Source organism: Lagopus muta, chromosome 8 (genome assembly GCF_023343835.1).
Source record: "Lagopus muta isolate bLagMut1 chromosome 8, bLagMut1 primary, whole genome shotgun sequence".
NCBI lineage: Eukaryota > Metazoa > Chordata > Aves > Galliformes > Phasianidae > Lagopus > Lagopus muta.
This window is the reverse complement of record NC_064440.1, coordinates 15,091,792-15,119,091: the sequence shown is the minus strand read 5'-3', so window position 1 is coordinate 15,119,091 and position 27,300 is coordinate 15,091,792. Positions and strand designations below refer to the sequence as shown.

The following is a 27,300-nucleotide window of genomic DNA, read 5'->3' as shown; positions in this document are numbered from 1 at the left end:
CCTGTTTAAAACCATATTTACCTATTAAGTACTTCTTTTGGCTCCCATTCTAACACAATTCATCAAATTCAAGTCGCCGGTAGTGAAATACTTCACCTCTTCAGCTAGGTGAACACAACTCCCTCCAGCCTCCCTCTGCATCACTGAAGCAGATGACAGTCTTCCTATGTGCTATTTTAATTGAATCAAATATCTTGTTTTGTTGAATCAAAACTTTTTTTTTTTTTTTTGAATGCTGTACGATAAAACTTACTGGAAAACTTGAAATGTGAAATTCCTTCAAACTGAAGAACTGAACATGTCACTCTGGCAGTGTTACAGAACAAAGTTCTTTTTCCCTACTGTTACTTTGACACTGAATTTCTACAAGACTGTCACAGATGAACTAAGCATTTCAGATGCAGTAGAACCATGTGCTTCTGAACACGGTAGTTCAAGACTTCTGCTTAGCTGCTGTGAGATTCAACAGAATTTGGTGAAGTTCTGTACTTTTTGCTTTTCAGCAAATCTGATGTTTTTCCTCCTTGTTTTCGTGACTGAAATGCAGTTTCCTCCTTTTTCTCAATATCACTGGTACCTTTACACTGATACACATATACCTAGGACTGTTTCCTCTACGGCAGTCTGAATATGAGTCAGTTGAAGTAAAACTTCAGCTGTATGTTTAAAAATTCATGATTTTGTCAAAATAGTCCTATTTTTTAGAATTATGATGACATAAATTTGAAAACAATGTTCTAACTTTCCTCCTCAAAATCTGAGTCTGCATTCAGATACGACAGCTAAACGTGCCAAAATAGCAGTGGAAGTAGTTAGCAAGAATTTTTTTTTTACATTTCAAGGCAATATTTTTCAGCTATTTAGCAAGCTGATAAGAGTAAAATTATATGGACTTGAAAGAAAAGGCATGCTCAGTTTCCAGCAAATGAGAATAGAATGCTTCTTGGCTGTCTTTAATTGCCTAAAACTTATTGTTTGGATATCCACACTCATAATTGTTTGTCTTTCCACAGATTGCCCAGAGCTTCCAAATATCCCAATGATAATGGTGGGCGTCACCCTTGCTATCCTTCTCATTGGCATTGTGTTACTTTGTATATGGAAATTGATGGTGTCAGTTCAAGATCGAAAAGAAGTGGCCAAGTTTGAAGCAGAAAAATCAAAAGTTAAATGGCAAACGGTATGTTAAATGTACTAATTTTACACAAGGCTCTTCATTTTTGTTTCATGAGGCACAAGTGCCCTTAAAAGTCTTGGTTGTGTTCTTTTAAATGGATTGATTTTACTGGTAGATTTTCATTATTTTTAATTTAGAGATGAAAAATAGCCAGAGTTCCACCTCCTGGTTTAATTTCTTCCATGTGTAAGTTGAGGAGATAACATCTTATTAGTTCGTTCATTTTTTGTTTGTTTGTTTAATTAGTACCTCATTTTTGATTAATCTGAGCATAGTTGGTCACTGTCTATGCAATTGTGAGAAGCATGCTTCTCAGAAGCAAAGCCTGCTGTACAAAAGAGAGGTTACCAGTGCCCTCTGTAACAGCTTACACAGCAGTGTACACTGCCCAAAATGTATATAAAGGACGGAATGATCTACCCTTAGCTTCTATCTATAGCTTGCATAGGTCTAATGCAAGTACCATGTTCCTTTTTCCTATTTCCCCTTTGTCCTTGGCGTTCTTGTTCTTCAGTAATATTTCTACAACTTTTCAGACTTTCTGAAGAAGAAAAAAAAAAGATGTTGAGTAAGCATTTCTGATGGGTGCCAGGAGGATATGCAATAAGCTACGGTTTACTTTGTTGCACTCCTCTACAAAACCAAGGATTGCAACATTTCTGCAAGAAGGGACACTGCCTGCCTTTCAGTTTCTTTGACAAGAAAAATTAGTTTGTTACAGGCAAGACCTCTTGAGAACGTTTTCGTAATCCTTTAGGAGGGTCAGGGTAAGAGGAAAGGGAAGGCAACAGTAGACAGAAATATTTCATTTTCTGACACAGACGGAAATGATACAAAGAGAATGGTGAGCAGCCAGTAGAAGGAGCCCAGGTGGGACTTGCCCTTCTCCCAACATGCAGTAGTTGGCGTGGCTCACACATGAAGGCTGTGACAAGTTGCACCTCCCATCTCACAGCTGTTTTCTCAATGTTTGTGTATTCTTTGTGTTTTTAGAATGGTTGAGCCATGTTTAGTATGCAAAGATCAGATCTATTTGGTAAGGCATTGTTTGAGTGTGTGCATTACTTTAATCTGGGAAGCAGACTAGGGCCTTCGTGCCCATACGCTGACTTGCACTGCCTCAAGGTGGGCTCATTTTTAGTGGCTTGGAATATCAGAACACCAATAAAGTCTATACTGAAATGATGAAAAGTACAAAATAACTTCTGTACAAAGAAAGACCAGAACACTTTGCAATGGGGAAGTAACAGTGGGAGGAGGATGTGATACTATAAAATTATGACTGGGGCATTGAATGTAGGATATTTTTCCACTGCACAGAAACGGTAAGATAGCAGGCTTCAGAGAAACAAAAGGCATTGTTATACAATGCCTTTTTGAGGCCACACAATTTATTTCCAAAGGTATTACAGATGATAAAACTTTGCATAGATACAAAACAGAGAAACCTGTTCAAAGAAGGCATCCTCTCTGCTCTCGCAAAATTAAAGATGGTGGTTTGCAACAGTACAAGCTTGCAGCCAAAGACAGTTAAACTCTGAATGATTTTTTTTTTTCTTTCTTTTCTTTTTTAGGAAACAAACCCACTGTACAGAGGTTCAACAAGCACTTTCAAAAATGTAACTTACAAGAACCAAGAAAAGCAAAAAGGGGCCATGGCTGCAGATTTCTATTAGCACTTTGAACCCTAAAAACTTAGTTTTACTGTCGAGAAATCTAAAAACACTAATTTTTGTCTCTTCTCAGTTGATTATGTGCTCTTTGCACACTGCAGTATAATCATTCTGTTAGATAAAATGTATCTTGTGGTGGGAGAGCTATAGATAATAATAGTAGTAAAGGTTAAAGAAATATATTTTTTACAAACTTTAATATTAAACAACTTCCATTTCAGAAAAAAAAAAATGGTATCACCTAATATTTTAAATTAGCTCATTAATACTGAGCTATATATGACTTTGTTCATCCACTGAATCTGATATGTTTATGTTTAGGAATGTATTTATACCAGTCCGTTTGGTGGGCTGGCTTACATTTAACAAGGTAAATTTTTCATAAATGCTGCTTAAACTGTGGAGGTCAGTGGTTTCTCATACTGACTCTGTAACTGAACAGGTTTTCATCAGAAACAAACGATGTGTGTTACGGCATAACTTCCATGTATCTAAGGTATATAAAAATACTCCTCCGAAGTTCTTCCTTTTTCTCCTACTTCCCTCTTTCCTTGACCTTGAATTGGTTCTGTTTGATGTGGTTTAAGAATCAAACCCCTAAGATTATCTCAGGGAAAGCTAAATCAAGCCCTAATTGACTCACATAAATGCTCTCTGTCTAGGTATGAAAGACTTTCCCCCCTCTTTCCTTTAAGTTTCAGTATAGAGGATCAATAGCAAAAGAGAAATATTTGCAAATTAGAGACAGCAATAGAGAAGTTTTAGATCAGAGGATTTTTACCATTCACTTCCTGATTAGGCACTCAAAATAAACTTCTCATGCTGGACTATTACATGAACTCCTGCATGGGCTCTTTACATGCATGGAAAGCTGAAGCACAAAGGCTTTGTATCACAAAGACAGTAGTTTTTTGTTGAGAAACCCTAAACTGAGAGGTTCTTTCAATGCCCAGCAGCCAAACCATATATTGATGTGTGAAATAATATATATTCTACTCTTTGGGGCTTTTTTTTTTCAAACTAAGCAATAGATAGATCAGTGAATTCCACCTGCTATTAATTTCCATGCCACTACTGAGGATTTTTAAATCTCACTTTTAACTCGGTACTAATGACTCACCATAACTTCTTAAATTGTAATGCTGGTATCTTGACATCAAGAAAAGAAGCCTCAACAACATCAGCTAACCCAATGGATTAAAAAGTTACAGTTCTGGGCTATTTTAGGCTAACAATAGTGTAGTTTACTTTTTAATATCATTTTTTTAATGCTCTGGAATAGATGGTCAAAATGCATGTACTCAGAAGACTTAGAAAACAAAGATACACTGGCACAGTCACAGATGGTGATGTACATTCCCTGTGGTAAATTATGCATTTGATCTAAAAACTTGTTGTCCATTTTGTAATGAATACTTACAACGTCTGTGCAACTTCAGTCTCTGTATCATCTACAATCACTGGATGTGAGACTGATACTATCATGCCTGTTTTAGGGCCTGATCCAAATCCTATTGGAATCAGTGGCTACAGATGAGGATCTAGTTTCAGTGAAACTATTAGTTTTGGTTTACAATGATTGTTTAGTTTAAACAAACCAGTTAATACTGTCTATTAGTGGGTTAGAACTCATGGAACCTATGTTTCTGTGCAAAGAGAAATAAACAGTATCTGATGCCTTTGGGAAGAAGGTGCTGTGATGAGCACGTAAGAAATACAAAATGATTGCAGTATGAAGGGAATGATGACTGTCATCAAACTGGAACAGATTAATTACAGATTACATCTTTATTTTTCAGTACTCTTGTGTATCTCAAAATGAAAATGTACATAGACAAATTTTCCCTTGTTTTCTGCTTATTACCTCTGTTTTCCCTTACTATCTCCTGTTTCCAACCACTAAACTGCCAAAGATATTAGTGCAAGTTGCTAAATCCTGCTTCCCTGATACACAGATAAACCCCTGGAGGCAAAGCTGGCCCCTGGGCTGTCTCAGATTCTACTTGGGCCAGGATTGCCCAAAGGAATAGGGAAATCCAGATTTAGCCCATGTGAATAATCTGTTACTCTTCTGTTTTTTAAGTAAAGACATTGAATGTCAATATTTTTCTGAAAGAAACTGACCTAGTATTTTGTTGTTGTTGTTGTTGTTTTTACTTTTTAAAGTATAACAAAATCTTCACTGTTTATTGAATATCTTTTAAGTTCTGTTTCTGATAAAGTTCATTCTGCAGCTCAGTGTGAGTGTTGAAAGCTCTTCTTCTGTAGGTCACCCATTTCAACACTGAACTACTTTTCCATATTCAAACACTGTTATCAAAGTAGTGTTCACATTCCACACAAAATGTCTGTTGGTCTGCATTCTGTGTTTCTATAAGAGATTTCATTTCTCTAAACTCTGCAGTCTGTTCACATCACTTACATCTTCTGATTGTCAGCAAAGATCCAATTTGGGAGGGAGACAACATTTACACTCCAGTTAAACCTCCTAGCAATGTCTCTGCAAATTATACAGAAATTGGGCAGCGTCTTCTGCAGTTTCCCTGCTGTGACCAAGAGTAGTACAAATGTGCTGTGCCACTTTCAAAGCTGTCAGGAAGAAAATAACTACAATTAGAAGAGAGTAAATAGAATGACTTGGTGAGAAAGCCCTCTGCTACTGAGGAATGAACCAAGCTTTTAACAGCGGTAATTTAGATCATACATTTTTACAAAAAAAAAAAAAAAAAAAAAAAAAAAAAAAAAAAAAAATGCAAAACAAAATCCCCACAAACATAACTGGATCTCAAGATCGTAATTGGCATTCACTGTAGAAATATAGTGGTGTTCATGTCTTTTTATTAATTATATTACTTTCATCTTGCAGTATGTGTATAAAAGTTCACTTTTCTTTTTCTCCTTTTTAACTCCACCAAATTACCAGTGGGTTGGTGTGTGGTGAGTGGGATGAAAATGTCTTTCTGCTGTTTTTACAAATACTGTTTTGACCTGGGGGCTGGACCTTGAGGGTGGCCAAAACATTTTTAATAGGAATTTTATTAACTGAAGACTTAAACTAAATAATAACAATAATAATAAAAATAAAAATAATTAGCAATTTTATGGTATTTGTGTGTCTTTTACATCTTGTAGAATGGTATTTTCATTAATGTGTATTGAATTGATGATTTTTCATTTGATTTATATGTTAATCTGTGTTGTATCTGCCCAGACTGCATTTAACCTTGGCCTATAATTATAGCCAGTGGGTAATGAGCCTGGCATACAAGTGTGAGGTGTTAGCATGTGGTACACTCTGTGTTGTCCACCATCATGCAGCAGTCCAAGTTTCTTTTGCAGTGGCCATAAGGAAGTTACTGTCTGACAAAACATAACACGCACAATCTGAAAGTAAAAAGGAGATAATTCTTATCTTGGTCTGTTTGCAAGAAACAGGTAAATACCTCAACTTTCTGTAAAAGAAGGATTACTGAACCTTCAATAAAGATTGTAAAATTGAATGCATATTTTAATACACTTTTTTTAAAATTCTTTTTTCATTTTCCATGTCAGCACATCTGTCTGTTTGTTTTTCTTCACATGATTTGATTAAAGTCAGCAAATTTCTCATGTTTTGGTATACTGTAGCAGCTAATTTTATAAATCCTCCTCCACCTTTCTTGAGATGCTATGTGAGAAAGAAGATGTCAGGACATTCTTTTATCTGTGATTCTTTCACTTTTCAAGGAAGTTAATGGGTGAATCACGTAAGCAACTCATTTCTGGAAGTCCAATTGATTACATATGGCATTCTTTACATACAATTACACCTAAAGCACACAACTTGTTTAAAGCTGAAGATACATTAATTTTTTAAGTGTAATAACAGTAGTATCTTTGGAACTACATGGCAAAGTGAATAATTTCTGTTCTGTAAAATATTACCTCTCCTTCTCTCTTTTTCTTCCCTTTTTTTTTTTTTTTTTTTTTAATCTCTAATGAGGAGTGATTTATTTTGATGTCTGCTAGTTTCCTGCTCTGGGTGGAGGGCATTCCTCTGCATCTTTGATAGAGCTGTATTTTAAAACCTATTGTATTCTACAGACACACATTAAGATCACGTTCTTCTGAATTTCACAGTACATTGTATCTACTGACATCGTTACAATAGCATAATGTATACTTGTGGGATGTAGTTTAGAAGGCATCATACCCTGAAGGCTTATATACATTTTTATTTTGTTTGGTTCCTAGGAATCATTCATGCTTGGAAACTTTTCTTCTGTTTTCACTGAGGTACTTATCAGCTAACACTGACAGCCACAAAAGCACAGTAATTACACACTGGAAGGCTGAATGACAAAGGTTTGGCTATTAGAAGATGCTGGTAGAACTTTGTTTCTTTGTTTCTAATTCAGGCACTTTGTTCTGCTTATTACTGTGTAAACAGCAGAGAGGACCAAAAGCTGATTTTCACTGCAACCTCTTCCTGCTCCTATTACTCACACAGCAGCGTAGCCTTGTTTTTTAATCATAATATATAATAGTTTCAAGACATTCTTGCATTTATATAGATAAAGTTCTCAAGTTATTATACATATTTTTAAATGCTATTTTTCCATAGGCCAACTTCACTCAACAGTGGCTTTTTCATTACTGCTTCCACATTTAGATGAGGTAGGAGTATAAGTAAAAACAAGCTCCTTATGTATGAAGAAACAGAAAATTTCTATTCAGTGTTCAGTAGTTGGAAGTTAACTATGTTTGGAAAACTTCAGGCTTCAAAAACTCTTAAGTGAGAGGTTAAGGCATACTTCCTCCAAAACTAAATTAAAAATCAAACCTATAATTATAATATAATTACCATGTAACAAACTCTCAGTGGCTTCTATTTTAGGCTATGGTAAATTTGAAAAAAAAAAAAAAAAGATACATGTAAAAAACAAAACAACAACAAAAAAAAAGAAAAAACAAACAAACAAAAAAACAACAAAGAACTCAAACCAAACAGAAGAAAAAAATATAAAATCCCCACAGTGTTAAAAGTGCAAGAGAAATGAATCCTGAGAATATATCAAATGAGGAAAAATAGCTGTTCAAATTAAGGATCTTCAAAAAACAGATCATCACGTTGGTTTTACAAACCCATATGCCCACAATGATCTTTTATTACTGCAACACAGAATAGCTCAGCTAGAAATACCCTGAGCAGTGCAACTGCAGCAGCTGCTCTAGTAGGAATTTACTGGTTTAGTAAGAACAGAACAGTTCCTAGATGGTACAGGTTTTTGGGTTTTTTTTTGTTTTTTTTTTTTGTTTGTTTTTTTTTTTTTTTGTTTTTTTTTTTTCAGGAAGGAAAACCTGAAAAATGAAGAAAAAGAAAAAAGGAAGTAAAGCTGCTCAGAATGAGCAAGTTGCTAATTTGTCATTAACACAAATATATTTGGTCTAGGTCGAAAAATCCCTCTGTGCTGGTGCTCCCATAGCCCAGAGCAGCCCTGGTTTTGCCCAGTGGCACCTCTGCCTTCACAGGCAGGAAAGTAAATCTGCTGTGTGTTCTGGAGCCTGTAAGCCTGCTTGAAGCTCTGGATTCAAAGCAGTCACCAAATACTCCTGAAGAGACTGAGACAGGCCAGAGGGGCCAAATTCTCAAAACCTGCTTGCTAATGAACTTCTCTCCTAAAATTTGAGCTCCTCTGAAAGCTGCTGCTTCTCAGAGGCCCATTGCAGCAGCTGAGGGCTGGCAGCCTCCTGCCTTCTGAAGGCAGGATACCTGTTACATGGGGAGCAAACCCTCCTGCCCTCGAGCTGCTTTGAGTTGCTCAGCTCCTTCTCACACACCACCCAAGCCCAGAGGTTGGAGTCCCACACCATGACTGAGGTGAGCATGGAGGGACCGAGGCCATGGGAGATGCAGGTGTCCCAGCAGGGTATGTTTGTGCTTACACATCGATGTATATGGTTCTATACCAATTTGTCTACTGTGAATGCAGAACCACGCAGAAACCAGCCTGTGCTGATGACAGCTGAGTTGTGAGCAGATTCCAGTAAAGCCATCTTCAGCCCTGAGCTTCTGCTTTTGCCTTTCCCCCACTGCTCATAGTTTCTGTAAGACTGAACCTTTCCTGAAGTAGGGGAGTTCCCGAGAGCATTCCACTCAAGGACGGCTATGTAGAAAACGGAATTAGGAAATTACTTTTCCCCACGTCAAAAATGCCTTGAGTTGACAAGCTGGCCGAGCTAAAACCAAGCCTGAGTAAATTTTGCATCCGTGGAGATGTGCTGCAGCAGAGCGGCACGCTGATGAAGGCAAACTGTGCTCTCAGCGGTTTCTCTTCCCAGTGTCCTGGTGCCACAAGGCTCCCTCAAGTATAAGTGAACCGGAGCGCGGGGAGCGAACGCTCTGACAGCCTGCAAGAGGGACACGCGCGGCTCTGCCCGTGTGCGACCCGGTGCTCTCGGCCGTCCCTCCCTCTCCCCCCCCGATCCGGCCCCAGCGACCCGAGGCGGCAGTGCCCCGCGGCCCCTCCGCGCACCCCCGCCCCGCACCTCTCCCGCCTTCCGCGGGGTGGGATCGCTGCTCTGCCCTCCCCGGGGCAGGGCTCTGCGGGGCCGGTCGCCCGGCGCGGAGTGGAGCGGCTGAGCGTCGCGCCGGGCCGGGCCGAGCCGAGCCGAGCCGTGCCGAGCCGTGCCGTGACCAAGCCTCGGCGATGCTGGGCATGCTGCTCCTGGCGTGCTGCTTGCTGCTGGGCGGCCGCAGCCTGTCGCGGGGCGACGCCGCCCTCGACCGAGACGAGCTGCCCTCCCTTCGGAGTGAGTGACGGCCACGGGGCGACACTTCGGGAGGGGCGGCCGCTTCTCCGGCCAGCGGCCGTGCGTGGGGTGCGCGTCACTGCTCCGGAGTGGGGGCGGCCAGGCTTTCTGCGTGGGGTCCTACGGGTCTAGCCGCAGGGGTTCGGCAGGGAGAGGGGCCGAGGGGGCCCCGTGCCGTGCCGTGCCGTGCCGTGCCGTGCCGTGCCGCCCGGTGCTCGGCAGCGGTGCCGCTGCTCGCTAGTTTCCCTGCACCTGGTCCAGAAGCTCACGCGGTTACCGTTTTCCGCACTCCCAATAAATTCCCCTTGTTTTCCTTATTGCCACACCAGCAATTCTCTCTCCTTTATGGGGTGGAAGGATGTGGGAGGTGAGGAGGAAGGAAGCGGAGATAGCTTGTGCTCCTAGCTCTATTATGTATTATTCGTGGTAGTAAACACAAGTACCTGGAACTTGGAGATGCATGCTCAGCTCCCAGCTCAGTGTTCACAGATTCTGGCACACAGCACTTGTATGCTGTCACCTGGTCTTCATATGGATTGTAGGAGGAACTTGTTTCCAAAGGGAAGTGTCATGTGCTGAAGTGCAGGATTCTCTCCTTGGGCCGTATGGGTGTTGCAACCTCACCTCCTGGTCCCTAGCCACAGGGTTGCTCCAGTTGTCTCCTTGCTGTTCTTCAGTTGGGTTTTTTTGTGAGGTCTGTATAAAATTTATCTTCTGTCAGCAGCCGCTGCAGCTCTTGAGAATCTTGCTGATAAGGGCATGCAGATGTTTTCTTGAGGGTTCTCAAATTGTCATAGAATCATAGAATGCTTTCGATTGTAAGGGACCTCAGCGAACATTCACTTCCAACTACCCCTGCCATGGGCTTGTTGCAACCCAGCAGATCAGGCTGTCCAGGGCCCCATCCAGCCTGGCCTTGAGTGCTCCCAGGGATAGAGCATCTGCAGCTTCTTGGTGCCACCTGCGCCAGTGCCTCGCCACACTCTGAGTAAATTCCCTCCTAACATCTAACCTAAAGCACCATCCTTTTTGTTCCCCTCTCCCTTTGTTCTATCACCATATGATTGTTGAAAAAGTTGTTTCCTCTCCTGTTCAAAAGCTCCCCTCAGTACTGGAAGACTGCAGTGAGTTTTCCCCAGAGCCTTCACTTCTCCAAACTGAGAAGTGCTGAGAAGCCCTGCTCCCTCAGCCTTTCTTCATAGGAGGAGGTGCTCCAGCCTTCTGATCATCTTCATGGCCCTCCTCTGGACCTGCCTGAGCAGATCTGTGTCTCTTATCCTGGGGGTCCCAGGTCTGGCTGCAGTACCACAGGTGGGACTCATGAGAGCACAGCAGAGAGGGGCGATCACCTCCCTTGCCCTACTGCCAGCCCTCTGTTGATGCAGCCCAGGCTACTGTTGGCTTTCAGAGCTGTGAGAGAACATTGTTGGCTCTTGTCCAGCTTTTTGTCCACCAGGACACCCAAGTCCTCTGCAGGGCTGCTCTCAATGAATTCTTCTACCAGTCTGTGCACATATCTGGGATTGTCCAGACTCCAGTGCAACACCCTGCACTTAGCATTGCTGAACCTCATTAGGTTCACATAAGCACACTTTTCAACTTGTCCAAGTCCTTCTAGATGACATCCCTTCCTTCTGTTGTATCAACTGCACCACTCAGCTTGGTATCATCAGCAAACTTGCTGAGGATGTAGCTGATCCCAGTGTGTATACAATTGGTAATGAAGTTGAAGAGTACTGGTCCCAAAATAAACCCCCAGTGGGCACCACTTGTCAGTGGCCTCCACCTGGACATAGAACTGCTCTCTGGCTGCAGCTGTCCAGCCAGCTCCTTATATGCTAAGTAGGCCACCAACCTTCAAATCTACCTCTCTCCAATTTAGAGATTAGGTTGTGGTGTGGAACCATGTCAGAGACCTTACAGAAATATGAATAAATGACATCAGCTGGTTTTCTTTTGTCATCTGATGCTGTCACTCCATTATGGGAGGCCACCAAATTGGTTAGATACAATCTGCTCTTGTTGAAGCCACACTAGCTGTCTTGGATCACTTCAGTTGTAGACTTTTCATCTTTGGATTGTTTGTTGTTGTTGTTCCTCACACACTCAGGCTGCTGTTACATGGGAATTCGTGTAAGATCTTTTTTTTATATGTAAATTCCAGTATTATGATGAGTTAACCTCACTGATCAGTGTTTACTGGTGTTAATGACTTTCACTTACCTGGCAAATTAACAGTGTCATTTTCTTGGCTGGTGAAAATAAGGCTGCTGTAGGAACTCATCATGAGAAACAGTACCCCTCTCTGATGTTGTTTTCTGTGTTTGTGGTTAGAGGCTGTGTCACCTGCGTGGCCTGTGGAGGATTGGGTTGGACAAGAAGTCTGAAGCACAATCTGTACAATGTCACTGAAAACACAAAAGCAAAGGCACACCTTGGGTATATGTCACAGTGTCACTGATATCAGTGACAGACCTGGCAGAATGACCTGTCCTCTCTGTATGTCTGAGTGCTCATGACCTCTGTGCAGAATCCGCAACCAAACACCGAGCTGTAACCTATATCCTGCTTGTTGCATGTACTGTATGCTGGCGAGCTCTCTTCTGTCTATCAGACTGCACTGTCCTGCTGCTGGCTGAGGCCTTTCTTTTGGTGAGCTGCACCCAAACTATAGGGGCTGAAACCAGGCACAGCATTTGGGTGGGCTTCTTCTTCTCATGCTCCAGATGTGGAATATCTTTTGTTGTTATTACTGCTTCAGGACATTAGGGGTAGTAAATTATAGAAGATTGAAAGCATATATGGTAGAAATAATTATTGCAAAATTTCATGGCAAAATGGAAATGCTACTCAGATTTTCAATGCATAATCTTCCGAAGCATAAAATCTCTCCTGTAATGGGAGAGGAACTCCACGAGTTAACTGTCATTGGATTTCAGTACAAATCAAATCGCTGAGCTGTTACAGAGTTGTATTTTGCTGATTTCCAGTTCCTCAGTTCTTCTCCTTTTCAGTCTATATGCTCAGCTAGGCATTTCTTCAGAAGACCTTAAATAGCTGACTCTTCACATGCTTACAACATGATGTCACCGAGTTCAGTGAGTTTCTATTTGATTCCAAGAAAGCTGAGATGTCAGGCTAACCCTGCATGTGTGCTGTGGTCCCAAGCGGTCACGTGCAGATGAACAACATGCACGGGCTGTTGTGATTGAGATAAATCCTGCCTTTTCTATAGCACATTTACAATGCAGCATATGTTTTATGCCTCTGTTTTTGCAAACAGTGAGGAATTAGCACAGCAATTTATACTTAAATTTTTTAACCTTTACTTTAATTGGAATCTCAAGTCCACCACAGAGAACTATTTTGCAGCTCACAGCATGACTTACTGTGATACTTAAACCTATGCTGCATTACTGACTATTTCTTGGCAAATGGCATTTTAATTCCTCAAATGTGACTGATGTTTTAAGAACCATGTATTTTCAGATGACCAACTTGAGATATATTGTCCTAACCCCACACTTGTGATCCAGCAAATGGTCCACATATTTGTAAATGGCATTAAATTTAGATCAGTATTGTTATTTTTTTGAAGTGTCGGTCATTCTGGTGGATATTTTCTGCTTTCTTCATAAATAACAAATGGATTTGTCTTCCAGTACTATTTGATCATCTGCAGCATTCTACAGACTGAGATGTTTTTTTTTTCTTTTTTTTTTTTTTTCCCTGTATAGATAAAGGGATATTTATTATCCAAAGTTCAGACTCTAACTTGTGCATCAAAGTGGACACAGATGGCTTGGTTCTGGAAGACTGCAGTCAGCTCTCCGAAAACATGCTGTGGAAATGGGTATCCAATCGTCGTCTTTTCAACATAGGCAGAAGTACCTGTCTAGGACTGAACATCAGTAGACCAGAACAGCCATTGACTATGCTTGAATGTGATTCAAATCAGTACTCATTATGGTGGAATTGTGATGGTAGAGCACTGGTTGGTGTATCAGAGTACAAATTAGCTGTTGAAAACAGCAAACATATTATAGCAAAAAAAAAATCTAATCATCAGTGGATCCAGTACATGTCCTACGATGAAGACATTTGTGAACATCCTTTCCAAGGTAAAAATAAAATATTATCATATAAATGTGTACAGGAAAATTTTCAGAAGTAATTCTGAAGGAACATTATGTTAATATGCAATATTGTATTGAATTGAGTTAATTTTTCTCCTCTTCTATGATATGGTTCCTCCCAGTCCTCCCCAAAGCACTCATACCTTTGCAAACCAGGAAACACCTATTTCAGATGCTCAAGCTAAACTAAGGATTTTCTGTTCGTTAGCTCTCATTATCAATTAAACTCAAAGAGAGATACAGGGTTTGGAACTCAGATCTCTGATGGTCACCTGCGGTTGCAGTGTGCATTAATCAAAGGTTTGCGACACTCAGCACCTGGACTCTGAACATGTCAAACTCTGCAACAGAAATCAGGCTTGTGATGAATCATCTTGTACAGCTAGTGAACGCACAGAACTGTAAGTCAGGATCCAGACTTGCAGACCTTAGCAGTGTTCCAGGAACAAGGACTAAGATAAGCTCATTTTCCATGAACTGCCTCAGACTGGCACACTCTGGCTCCTTCCTCAACTTCTCCTACAGCATTTCTTCAGAAGAATGACCTAGTGTTTGCACGGCATGTCTCAGACTGGAGCTGTTGATATTTAGCACTTGAACATGGCTTTGGGACTGTGGAGCTGTGGGTCTCGGTAGTTTCCCCTTCAGGTGCAGCTGGGCTTGGCTGCTGATCCCTGCCAGGCAGCTCCTTTGGGAGCTGTGATGCCTATGGAAGCATGGTAGCATCCAACTTCTTCTCTAAAACCTAACAGAGTCTATGCTTAAGATCATATAGAAAACATTTGAAACCATAAAGAGTCCTACACATTTGCTATGTACACTCAGCAAGATGTAAGTAGATCTGGTCTAGTCCTAGGTCTGCAACATCCAGGAGTTTCAGGATCAAAATAAAGGAGAGCCTTGGCAAAGCCTCTCTCACTTCCATTTTCTGTTTTTTTCCTTCCATTTCAGCACATACAGATAAGTACAAGGCAGCCCGTTAGTCCACCAGGCTGAGGCGATCCCTGCCTTCAAAACATGATGCATTAACTATGGTGAAAGGACTGGAGCTGGCAAATTTACTTTCTTGCCAGGAAGGAGATAATTTCTTGCAGTTAGCAGAGTGATAGCAGGCAGAGGTGCAAGCCTCGTTTCTTGTAATCCATTTTCTTTGTATCATCTGTTATATCAGAAGGCTTTGAAGGAGATTTACAATCCACAAACTGCATTTTTCGTGTGTGTGCAGCCAGCCATTAACTCTGGAAACCTCTGGGAAGCTGGGAGCATGTCCATTCTCTGTAGTCAGAGGACTTCGATCTTTAGCATATCAGCATGGAATCTTTGGCAAACAATTTTGTTCCAAGTGTGGCTGTGGTCTTCTGACCTTTCCTAGAAACACATGCTCTGGGGTTAAGGAGATACAGAGGTAATGCTGTTACAGCTTGCAGTTGCACTTGATTCTCTCAGTACTAAAAATGCAGTAGGGCAATGTTTAAAATAGTTAATAAGGCATTAATTGATGTGACAACAAAAGTGCATAAGATTAGTGCTTTAGTTAGATTATCTTTCTCCCTGGTATAATGATTTATTTTAAATGGTTTATTTAATATTCCTTTGTCTTTCAGATTTTCTTTCCCATAGGATGACAATAAGAATGGAGAAAACATTAGAAATCCATTTAAGTAAGAGTGGGAGAAGCAGGGGAAATTATACTAGATTATTTATCTGTCATGTACTAGGAAATAAAAAACAAACAGAGGTTGCATCCATGCATGTCCAGATTATGGTACCTACACATTTAAATGCAGATTTTATATGATAATTGCTCTGTTTTTGTTGTTGTTTTCTTTAGTTGCAGTAAGTTATGAGAATGTGCTCTGTTTCATGGTGATAAATTTAATCAACATTTCCAAATTCTGCTTACCGAAGTTATGCTGCCCATACTTGTAATAATGTTGTGGTATCATTTATAAATTCAAATTAGAAAATAACCTAAGATATTTACATTTAATTATTGCTGTTATAAAAAGAAATAATGAAATATGGGAGAGAAGACACTTCTGTGGATGTGTTATTTTAATCTCTACATTTCATTTATTACAGAAACATATACCTTGCTGGGAAATTCCTTCGGTTTCCCATGTGTTTTTCCATTTAAGTATAACAACAAGTGGTATTATGAATGTACCAGAGATGGAAAGGAATTTGAGTGGTGTGCCACAACAAGTCACTATGAACAAGATGAAAAATGGGGGTTTTGTCCTGGTGCTGGTAAGGCATTGCTTGTTTTCACTTTTATCTTTTTTTTAAATATTTTTTATTTTTTACTCCTATAGTATTTGTGATCTGTTTTAATAAATGTAGGACATGCTTTTTTTTGTGGATTACAAGGTTCCTTCCTTTCTGTTAGGGGGGAATGAATGTCTCTTTTAATAAACAAAGAGGAGACTGTAGCAGACTATCATGATTTGCCGTGTTTGGCCTTTGGAGACCCAAGTCCTTGTCCCAAAAGCACAGTTTCCAGGGGAAAGCAAAAAGATGTCAGGTGCTCACTGCTTTGTGCTGTCCACTGGCTGTGCCCTGCTGCTGTGCCGCATTTCTCTCCAACATCACTATGCAAAGGAAGGATTGCTCCTGCAAAAGGACATTCTGCTTTTGACTGCATCACATCTTTTACCTTCCTGTTAATCTATGCACTGTTTGGATACTTACATTTTGGGGCCTAAGACACTTGGAAGAAGATTTTTGAAGATATTTGCTGTATGAAAAATTTTGGATGTGTAGTGTTCATGAATATTAAATATTACGCATAGCAGCTTGTAGATTATTTCATAAATAAGCAAAAGATTATCTTCTGTCAATAGAGTGGTTTGGAAAAGCCCTCCCAGGTCAGCCTTTGTCTCAGATCTCTGTTCCAAAGCATGCTGTAAACATCTGGAAATGTGATTTTATAATGGGAATTTCTAGGGAATTGTTGTATCAGAGGGTATTTTCAGACCTGCTTATGTTTTGTAATTATAGTAGCTTTAATCTCTTGAGTACCAGATAGAAGGAAACTGCTTCATCACAAGTTGGGTGAGGCACTCATTGCTTATTGCACGTCAGCTCAAGGAAGTGAGGATCAGCTGGTGTGAATTAAAATGTGGCTCTGCTGGCATCATGGGAGCTGTGAAAATTGCCACCAGCTGCAGAGCAGCTCCCAAGGATTTGTCAACCACCTGGGAAATGGAGTGGTATTTTATTCAGTTAATGCCTCTATTCTTCTGCATGTACAGCATGTTACAAAGGGATACTGGAGGGGTTGACTGTCATGCTTCTGTTGTGATGCTACTGTCATTAATTGAGTAAATTGCTGACAGTGCCATACTTCTTATAGTCTTGTTGCTATTGGTGATGAGCCTGTTTCTTAGCAGAGCATGGCTGCGGCACATTTTGGAAGGAGAACCCGGCCACACACATGTGCTATCAGTTCAACCCATCAGCCGTGCTGTCATGGCATGAGGCACGGGCAGCCTGCCAGGCACAGGGAGGAGACCTGCTCAGCATCACTAGCCCTGAGGAGCAGAGCTACGTCAGCGACTTGAGCCGTGAGTAGGCCCTGTGTGCTGCTAGTGCTAGGTGTGGGTGCGTGCTTAGGGTGCACAGGTGGGACTGGCTGGCTGTTTAGTTTGGTGGTAGCCTGGAAGTAAATCTATCTCTATGGGGGAAAGAAAAGACGAAGTTGTTTTTATAATCAATTGGAGTTCCCTCTTGGATAAGATCTCTGTGCGGAATGAGTCTCAGGCTGGTTCTGGGCAGTCTTCTGATGCTGGTTCAGTGCTAGCAAAGAGGACCAAGTAAAGGAACAGGCAATTGAACTGTGCTGCGAAAGGCGGCTTCAGGTTCCTTCCTATTATTGCTGGTTTTCAATAGCAGGATGTAAGCTGACAGGAAGTTTTAAAAATCATTTTGTTAGCTTTTTGATATATATACAGGCTGCAGAGAGAGTGGAAATTGTTTGGTTTGTGTTTGAAGACAAGCTAAGTCAGGCTGGCATTTCTGCAGCTGTTTGTCGCAGATTTAACTTCTAAGGTCAGTAACAGCTTACACAGGATGGGCGGCTTTTGAAGGGATGCAGACCTTTGAGTTTATTCCTCCTCAGCTCTGTGTAGAGTAACAAAGTGATAGGACAGAAAGAACAGCATGAGCTTTCTGGAAACCAATGTGAGATTTTGTTTTATTTCTACTGTAGCAAGAAGCGTATCTATACCTGTAGATACTTAAAGATGGGGAATGTATGGAGTCTACTTTGTCTGTTCTAGGACAGTTAAACATCACAGATACTGTGCTGTGGACAGGCCTGAATCAGCTAGAGGAAGGTGCTGGCTGGCAGTGGTCGGATGGAGCACCACTGGTATTTGTCAACTGGAGAGCAGGTATGGATTTGTTTTAGCTGTGTCATTGTTGCTCTCTGTAACTGCAGCTGGGGAGTGCTGTTCCTACAGCTACATTTGAAAAGTGAAACAAGCGAATCTGTGTAACTTCCTGTTGAAATATTTGTTCATCTCATGAACTAAAGCTTCTTCTAGGGATGGGGCATCCACTGAGATGCATCTGTTCAGTGTTAATGAACTAGGCCTTCTGCTTTAAGGGTGTTCTGAGATTCCAGTTGCATATTTAATTATGTTCTACCTTGTCACAAGGAGTTTTAGTTTGTTTACGGTAATGTGCAATTAAGGTGAGCTTTGCGATTTGGCTTGCTGCATTTTGAGGTCTGTCCTCCAGCACATGTAATGTTGACACCACAACTTGTTTCAGCCTCACATGTGACAGCAGCACCCAACACTTGTGGAAAGACTGCCACATGTATAAGTGGTGGTTAATGTTGAGCTGTCCATAGCATTAATTTAACACTGCTGGAAGTTCGAGTGTGCAGGGCTGCTTATACGTTCATTCAATAAGAGAATAAGAGTACAGCACTGTTTTACAACAGTGGACTTTCTGTAATCGCGTGCTTCTCAAAAAATGTGTTTACAGATGTTTCTGAGGACCGTTCTAGTGAAAATCATTGTGCAGTGATGAGTTCAAAATTGAAATATGCCTGGAAAAGTTACTTATGTGAATCTGGATTTCCTTTTGTATGCAAGAAATATTTAAATAAGACAGAGCATGAAACACTGGGTAAGTCTTTCGGTGTTACCGTGTCCTTTTTGTGAGGATGGAAAGAGAGCACGAGGAAGCTACCTGAATATAAAGTCATCAGAACAGAATGTTAGTTGCAGTATATGGTGTGGGTTTGCTAGTTTAAGTTGAATGCTATTTACCTTAACTGAAGTGGTAACGGTTTCTTCTGCTCAAATGCAGTCCTGGACAACACCTTGAGAGTTTGGAAACTGACACATAATTTCAATACACACAGCGTTTAATCGATTCCTTATACTATCAGAGGCTTACAAAATGCTCAGTCTCTTTGTATTTCAATACAGCCGCAATTTTGAATTTAAAAGTAGCCTTAGAATGGAAGTTAAAAAATGGAAGCTGAAAGTTAAGCTTAGAATGGACTTAACCAATTGCCTGCAGAGGATAAAGTTGCATAAATTTGCAGTTATTTTTATGACATGCCATGCTTTTCTTACACTGAAAAAGAATTGTGTGTGTGTATTTTTTAAATCGTTAATATAACACTAGTGTATAGAATGCCTCAGATTCCCGTTCTGTGGGAAACTTAAACAAAGAATTATGTTCCTTTTATGTTATAAAAACACTGCTTTTATAAAACCAGATAAGTTCAACTTTTTCCTGATAAATCAGAAATTTCCCTGCCTGTTTTAGACAATGAAATGGGACTTACCCACACTCTTTACAGGTATTCTATTGTTGTCAGCAATGCAACATCTATCTGTAAGAGTTTCAGCTGGTTTTGGATCAGGCCCAAAGGTAATAAGGAAATGCAACAAGTTTTAAACTGAATAACAGTTCTATTAGTGTTTGTACTAGTCTAGCAACCTAAATGGTTGAGTCATAAAATAAGGTGGGAAAAATTCTGTAGCTGATGTTCCACAGAGCATGTGTTTTGTCCTCCTTGGAATGACTCTGTTTTCAGCATTTGAAGTTAAGAAAATAGCTCTGCATGCATTATAAACACAGTACAACCTTGGTAATTCTATTCAATATTCTAATATACTCTAACTTTGTATGGTTAATTAAAAGATACATGGAAGTATTATGCCACTCATTGTGATGCTGGCTGGTACCCGTACAATCGCAACTGCTACAGACTTCATAAAGAGGGGAAGAGTTGGAATGATGCTTTGATCTCATGCCAAAGTGACAGCAGCGGGCTCATTAGTATATCCTCCATGGCAGATGCAGAACTGCTCCGTAACTTGCTTCAACGTGGTGAGTTTTAGGAGTTAAAGTGTGCAGTGTTTCTTCAATTGTTTTGCGATGCTCTTCCATGCAGCCATAGAACATTGTTAGCCTACATTATGTGACACACCCAAATGTTGTTAACAGAAGAGGGAAGTGTGATATGTGCTCCTTCTAGGAGTCTTAAAAATGTAAAGCTTCACTTCCTCCAATAAACACAATAAAGTAATGAATAGACATATTGGAACATGGTGAGAAAATGTATGATGCCCTTGGTGTTTCAGGAGTGCATCACACCCAGGCTTCTGTAAGATTGCTGCTTGTGCTTCATTTGAGAGTGTGGCATTTGCACTGGACCACGCTGGGCAAATGGCAGGTAGTGGTTATAGCAGAAGTTAGTGGTTTCCCTCATGAAACCGGGTCAGTTTTCATTGATGTTACCACCCTTATCATGAACTTTCAGCAGTCTGGCTTTTGTCTTTTCCTGTTGTTGACTTGTTCTGTGCAAACTTCTGCAAAGTACTCGAAGATTTTCCTTATGCAAGAATTGTGATTAGAAGTAACAACAATTCAGAGCATCTTTTTCTTTGCAGCTTGGCCTTGTCGGTGCTGCAAAGTTTTACTGTAGCTAACTGTTGGTAGATTCCTCTTTGGGGGGAGGGGGGGGGAGGTGCCAGATGTACAAAAGCAGTTGATGGTCCCTGTTGTCTAAAGAATGCATAATTAGAGCAATTCTTACTGAAATCTGATGAGTAATTTTAGTAGTAGCATTGATATTACAGGAACAATGGGCATATTTTCTTCCTCATTAAAATATATTTTATTCTTTTACAGAAAATGTAACTGAAACATGGATTGGATTATATAGTAGTAACATTTCAGTTGTTTTTGAGTGGTCAGATGGCACCCCAGTGAAGTTCTCATACTGGCACAGCCAAGAACCTACTACCTTCCAAAGAATAGGACAACTGTGTGTTTCAGCACAAGGACCTGTAAGTTTCCTTTTCTTGTTGAGAGAACATGATGGTCACTTTTATTTCAGTTGATAATAAATTATTTTCTCACTATGCATATTTTTGTAAATCACAATCTATTGTATGACTGTCTTTTTATTCCTAATGCATTCAAGTTGTGATAAATGCAACGTGGTTTTTAGGAACCAGTACACTTTGCAGTGCTGATACACAGGAAAAATTAATCATCAATTTTGAGCTTATATTCAGTAAAAACATCACATACATAAAGCTTGCCAAATGGAAGCTAACCAGTATTAGTAGGTATTTTGATAAAGACAAAGAAATGTAAAATCCAAGTAGCAACAAAAAACAAGTAACAGTTTATGACTCATCAGTCCCAGTCTTTAAGTCTTCAAATTCGTATTTTGAAAAACTGTGTCAATTTCATGTTGCTGTTAGTATTTATAACTTCTGTGAGGCATCTTTCAAAACCAGACAGCAGTCTTGGCCTGCATAAAACTATGAAAGTTAACAGTAGTAAGACTGACCCCAAATCAGTCAGGTGATGTAAGATTGGGAGTAATTTTCAGGTAAGCTTAGATTACGACCTGTCAGTACATAACTCACGGCACTGACAATTTTGTTTTCTTAATTTAGTCATAAACTTACTTTACTTTTAAACTTACAGTACTTAAATTTTCTAAGACCTGTCTTAGATTAAGGGGCAATATAATCTAGTTTTTCATTGAAGTAAATTTCACCCAAGTGCAGAAGCTGTATCAGAAAGTTTTTGTTGTCTCTTTTGTAGTGAGTTCAAGTTACTGTGGCATTCATGGTACAGTAGTGTTCATGGGAAAGATAAGACAACTACAGTGACCTGGAAAGGTCAGCTCCCATTGGAAGCACAAAATAGGTCTTCAGTAAAATTCTGGTTTCAGGTGTGCTAAACCATATTTGACTAATTTTGCAAATGTAAGCAAAAAATAAAAGTTAATAGGAAGTAGTGGAAAAGGAGATTCAAGATATAATGCTTCAAGCATTGTTTTCAGTACATGTCCAATACTGATAGAAGTCTAAGAATATTGTACAAACTCTGAAGTTTTTTTTGAGTAAGGTCTGTTCAGACATAAAGATTAGTTTTAAAAAATACTGCAGTAGATAGGAAGAAGGTTTGTTATGTGATTCTGAAAGGAAGCTTGCCCATGGTTTTAGTTAATTAAAATGCATTACATCTAAGGGAATGATTTAAGAAGACAACCTCTTTCGTATGATTGTCAGCAGGACTTTCAAATTGGTGTTGTTAAAAATAAGTGATCCATATAAGGGTGAATAAAGGAATAAAGCAAGAAAAACTAGTCTGTTACTTGCTTTTATTGAAAAATTAAAAAGGAAGAGAAAAATATCATTTGTGTGTGTGTGTATGTATTTTTATACGTAAATATTTATAAACACACAAACATATAAATATGCAGGAGAAAATGATTATGTATAGAATATAATATTTCTTTTCTTTTCTCTCCCTCCCTCTCCCTGTCCTTTAGGATGGACATTGGAAAGTTAAACAATGTGAAGACAAATCTTTCTACATTTGTGAAAAAGCAGGAGAAATTAACAGTGTTTCTTTTGATGCAGAATCAAGTTGTCCAGAGGTAAGAGATTTTGTGTTTTTTTTTTTTTTTTTTTAATTTGTTTCGGAACGTTACTGATAAAGTAATGCTATATGTGTATTCTTTAAAAGTAGATGGAGAATGTATGGATGTAAATAGGTAGGTAGATAAGTTATTTTTTTTTTTTTTGTACTGAAGATGTGCCTGTTTTCCTAGGAAAATGTAGTTGCCTTGAAAATATGTAAACAAAAATTTAAGGTAAGATTAAAAGCTTTCCCAAGATGCCTCTCATGGCTCGTTTTGTTGTCAGCAGCTGTGACCCATGTTCCTACTTCTTTCTAGATCAAAAGTAAAAACCCTTTTGTACGCCATCTGTGCAAATAATGGCTGTTATATGATGCCTCAACCCACACATGGTTTTCATACATTTAAAAGGAATGTCAGAGTGAAAGACAATCAGTTTCATTGACGCGGAGAATGAACTCTTCCACTCGTACATTAGTAATCCTTTTACTTTCAATCAGAAATGAGGAGGAGCACAATTAACTAAATTAGGGCATTACAATAAGTTTTCAGGCTTCTAGGCTTTGCATTTCGCTGGTAATAAGTAAGATACTAAAGTACGGTTTTATTTATCCTGATTCTTTTCCACTATGTATAAACAACAATTTTGTGTTCTTTGATTATTATTAGAAACTCTGCAGAAGTTTCAATTTTTCTATCAACAGAAATACATCCTATTTGGCTTATTTATCCTTTTTTTAACCATTTAGGTCCTTTTTCTCAGTTCAGTTGAATTGTAAGAGGTTGGAAACTGGCCATTTTGAAGCTGGATGCAGTTTTCCCCAGAAATACAGTGATCAGGTCCAACATTACTGTTTTTATCCAGGTTAAAATTTCCAAAAATTTAGGATGATTGGTTCATTTGGACCAATATATTTCATTGCTTGAGAATTCTGTGTGTTACAAGTGTGAAGAACAACTTGTAGTCCTGTCTACATGAAAAATGTGCAGAGCATCAGGATTTCCAAGTGTAGTTAGGAGCTGACAGCACTTGAACTTTTAGTACCTTGCAGGAGTGAGAGTTAAAAGCCATTGGTCTTAAGTAGCTTGGTGTGCTCTGGCAAGCTTCCTATTCAGGATAAATTTCTGCTTGTTGATGTTCCACACCCGCTAAAAATATATGTTGAACCCTCTTGACATGCCATTGATTTCTATAAATTTCTTTCTAATGTGAAGAGTCATGTTCGTTTAATCAAAAGAGGTCAGTTCTAACCTTACTGACAGTTGTGTTTTATTTCAAATGTTTTGTCTTGACAACTCTCTTTTAATGTTCCGTTTGTATGTTGTTGTAAGTTACTGGCCTAATTTTCCAGATCAGCTCCAGCTCTTTATTTCATGAAGTTATCCATTCTTTTTTTTTTTTTTTTTTTTTTTTTTTTTCTTTCTTGTTTCTCACATTTGATCCTTTGCTTTGTTAGCCCCGTATTGTCATTCATAGTTAAAGGCTGGTAGACACAGGCCTCAGGCACAGTTGTTTATTTTTATAAAGCTTTATAGTCTTTTATCTCATGTTGGTTTTATAACTTGTGCATCACATGAACTAACTCTTAAAATTTTCTGTGATTCCACTAAGTGGAGTTTTTGCAGAATATCCATATCAAGTTACAGCAGAAACCTACACTTCTGTCTTTCAAAGACAAAAGGGTGCTAGCCACTTTCTTCCCTTAGCAAATCAACTATTCTTTTTCCTTAGCTGGCAGGATATTAGCGCCAATAAATGTTTCATTGCAAAGGTCAGATTCTCTAGGCACTTCTAGGCATTTTGTTTAAACCAGCTTTTGAAACAGACTGTGGAATTGTCATCTGCTTGACGATCAATTTGGGAGCTTCTATGTATGGAGCTGATTGTATTGGTGCTGGTGACTTTATTTAATCTTCTGTACTTTAATTGGTGCATCAAAAAATAAATTTAGAACTAAATTGTACATCGGTCTTTATGGCTGTGGTAGACAAATGGAACCGAATTTTTAAGAGAATTCCTAATAAAGCTATAAAGCCTTGTACAGAGCAGGACTGCTGCTTAGATTAAGGGTCCATCAGCCTCATGTTCTGCCTTCCACTAGTGGCCATGAATGATGTCGGGAAGAGCAGAACAGGGTAAATGTGAATTCTTTCAATTTCCCTTGACCTACAGCTTTTGGGGATTTCCTGAGCCTTTCATGACTTGTGTATCTTACAGGATACACTGGATTTTCCCCCTGCAAATGCTTGTCCAACTTTCCCTTGAACTCATGGGAATTCTTTGCATTCACCACACTTGTGAAGAGGTCTATAAATTTGCTACCCTTCCACGTTCATTCCATCTCCTTCTTACTTAGCTTCTTTTATTGTCCCCAGAATCTCATACTGGGGTAGTAATCCACCCTCACAGCACTCTGGATTTTTTACTTTGCCCTAAGGCATCTCTTTTTGGCAGGCTGAAGGGTCAAAGCCTGCTCAGTTATTATGTGGAAACAACTCCTTACATTTCATTATCCTTGCCCTTCCTTTCTAGTATGCTTTTTTAGCAATTGGGGGCTGCAACTCCAAAAAGAAAAACAAAACAAAACAAAAACAAAAACAACAACAACAACAACAACAAAAACAGAAAAAGGACACAATTATTTTCTCTGTTCTCTCTGTCCTTATAATTCTTCATGTTTAATTTTACTTATTGTCCAATCTGGTGCTTTCGTGGAACATTACCTGCAGATCTCATTCCTGCAGTGTAGGTCCCTCAAGCTGCATGTGAAACAGTTCAGTGAGGGCAGGAGAGGTCTCCATAAGCATCACTTCCTGTTTATTTGCACTGAATGCAGTTTTAGTAACAGATTACTCAGCCTTTAAAGTTTGGAATTTCTCAACTTGTGCTTGCCCTGATTGCAAGCTTACCATCTTCCAGTCACTCCACAATTATGGTTATTATTTTTAATAAAGATTAGTGTCAAATTTCTTTTCTCCAGACTATGGGCACCAAAAAAGCTTTTTGAGGAAGGTTATGCACTGCCATTTCTTTCCAATTTAAATTTCCAGGAGGTGAGGATGACTGTGTTTGCTTCATTTGATGCAATACACTTGTTCACTGGAGAACTTCAGTCAGAGGGAACAAAAGCTTGGCCATTTCTCACCTGCTCTCCTGCAGAGCACTTGGGTGGTTGCAGACTAAATGAGGTGGTTTGTTGTTCTGACTGTTTGTACCACAATCTCCCACAGCTAATTCAATTTCTGACCTCTCTACCCTGTCAAAAAGATCAGAGCACAGGTTAATGAGAAGGGGAAGCTTGTTCAAAGGCTAAGAATGTTGAGAGTTGAACCAGGAGGAAGTGTACTCAGGCCATGAGTAGGCTGTGTGCAGGAGGGGCTTTTTTTGTCAATGCTTGAACCTCTCCTTCCCTAGTACTCACTACCTTTACATCCCCATCAAAACACAAGCTGCTATGCTCTGTCTTGTCACCCACTATAGAATTCACCACGTAGAAGAGCCCTTCTCACCTGCAGGTGCCTCTCTCTGGCAGGGAAACTCCAGCTTGTTGCTGTACAGACAGGGAAGATTTCCAACACAGGTTTGCCTATTTCTGTTGGCAAAATGAGCATCTGAGTATGCATATGTGGTGTTCTCAGATGAAGCCACAGGAGCTGGTATTACACTGAAGGAGGATGACAGTAAAGGGCAGCAGAGCTGTGTTCAGGCTCCCCAGCATGCTCTTGACAGCAATTAAGCACGTTCTTAAGCAAAAGTTGTCGTCTTCTGGTGCTGGTTCCCTGTTGCTCCTCTTTGCAAGCTCCCTCATGGGAGAGGCAAAGCAAGGCTAGCTGGTTGTCTTTTCTGTGTGGCTTCAAGATGAGCTGTACAGAGGTGGTTTCTTGTTCCCATAGTCTGCTGGTTATTTAAAATGTGCAGGCAGGAGCACCAGGCTGGGCATGCAGGCAGAGCTCCCACTGGGCCTGGTGTGGTCTTCTGGACAACCATGGGTGGATGACAAGAGATTAATAATAAGAAGTGAGACAAACTGCATTCTGACAGTGTGTTCCAGCTCACTGGATGAGCCATGAGCATGCCTAATTTTAATTCTGTATTATTAGAACACAATGGTTGCTGCTTTCCTTTTAAAATTTTGAAAAGGAAGAAAATTGCTGAGAAGAAATGAATAACTGGGAGGAACTGCTGCATGAAAGGGCAGCGTATTTCTGGAGTAAATATTTCCATTTTCATGTGAGGAGAAAGAGCAGCTGTAACTTTTTTTTTTTGTAACTTAACTGATTGATGGGGCAGTGTTTGACTTGTACATCAGGTGTTCAATATCAGCAGTGAGTTAACACAGCTGTAAACCGTTGAGTGTTACTACATGCTTTGTGCCAAAGAGATGGCATAGAGGCTTGGTATACCCCTAACTAAGTCAGCAAAGCAATGTTCAAAGTATAATGTGCAAGGAAAAAAAAAAAAGTGTGGAGGAAGTGCCTTAAAGTTGCCCACATCTTTGCTATACCCATTAAAGATACTGCTATGTGTATATTAAACTGTTGGTTTTTTTTGTTGTTGTTGTTTTGGGGTGGGTTTTTTGTTTTTTTTTTGTTTTTTTTTTTTTTTTT

General features: G+C 39.7%; 2 protein-coding genes across 14 annotated transcripts in view; both read left to right on the top strand.

The window, feature by feature from the left end:
• The window catches only part of ITGB6 (integrin subunit beta 6), a 48,915-nt gene extending 42,586 nt beyond the window's left edge, over positions 1 to 6,329 (top strand). For all 11 annotated transcript variants that reach the window (XM_048953495.1, XM_048953489.1, XM_048953488.1 and 8 more), the window contains 2 exons: positions 1,014 to 1,180; positions 2,752 to 6,329. In XM_048953495.1, coding sequence (XP_048809452.1) covers positions 1,014 to 1,180; positions 2,752 to 2,853 — 269 coding nt within the window. In that variant the 3' untranslated portion in view covers positions 2,854 to 6,329. The remainder of the gene's footprint in view (positions 1 to 1,013; positions 1,181 to 2,751) is intronic.
• Positions 6,330 to 9,416: 3,087 nt separating this feature from the next.
• Positions 9,417 to 27,300, top strand: part of PLA2R1 (phospholipase A2 receptor 1) — a 39,021-nt gene continuing 21,137 nt past the window's right edge. For 2 of the 3 annotated variants that reach the window (XM_048953483.1, XM_048953485.1), the window contains exons 1-9: positions 9,417 to 9,642; positions 13,380 to 13,763; positions 15,861 to 16,028; positions 17,168 to 17,344; positions 18,059 to 18,172; positions 18,774 to 18,917; positions 19,947 to 20,135; positions 20,940 to 21,097; positions 22,603 to 22,710. In XM_048953483.1, coding sequence (XP_048809440.1) covers positions 9,540 to 9,642; positions 13,380 to 13,763; positions 15,861 to 16,028; positions 17,168 to 17,344; positions 18,059 to 18,172; positions 18,774 to 18,917; positions 19,947 to 20,135; positions 20,940 to 21,097; positions 22,603 to 22,710 — 1,545 coding nt within the window. In that variant the 5' untranslated portion in view covers positions 9,417 to 9,539. The remainder of the gene's footprint in view (positions 9,643 to 13,379; positions 13,764 to 15,860; positions 16,029 to 17,167; positions 17,345 to 18,058; positions 18,173 to 18,773; positions 18,918 to 19,946; positions 20,136 to 20,939; positions 21,098 to 22,602; positions 22,711 to 27,300) is intronic. The other variant, XM_048953484.1, reaches the window with a different exon arrangement.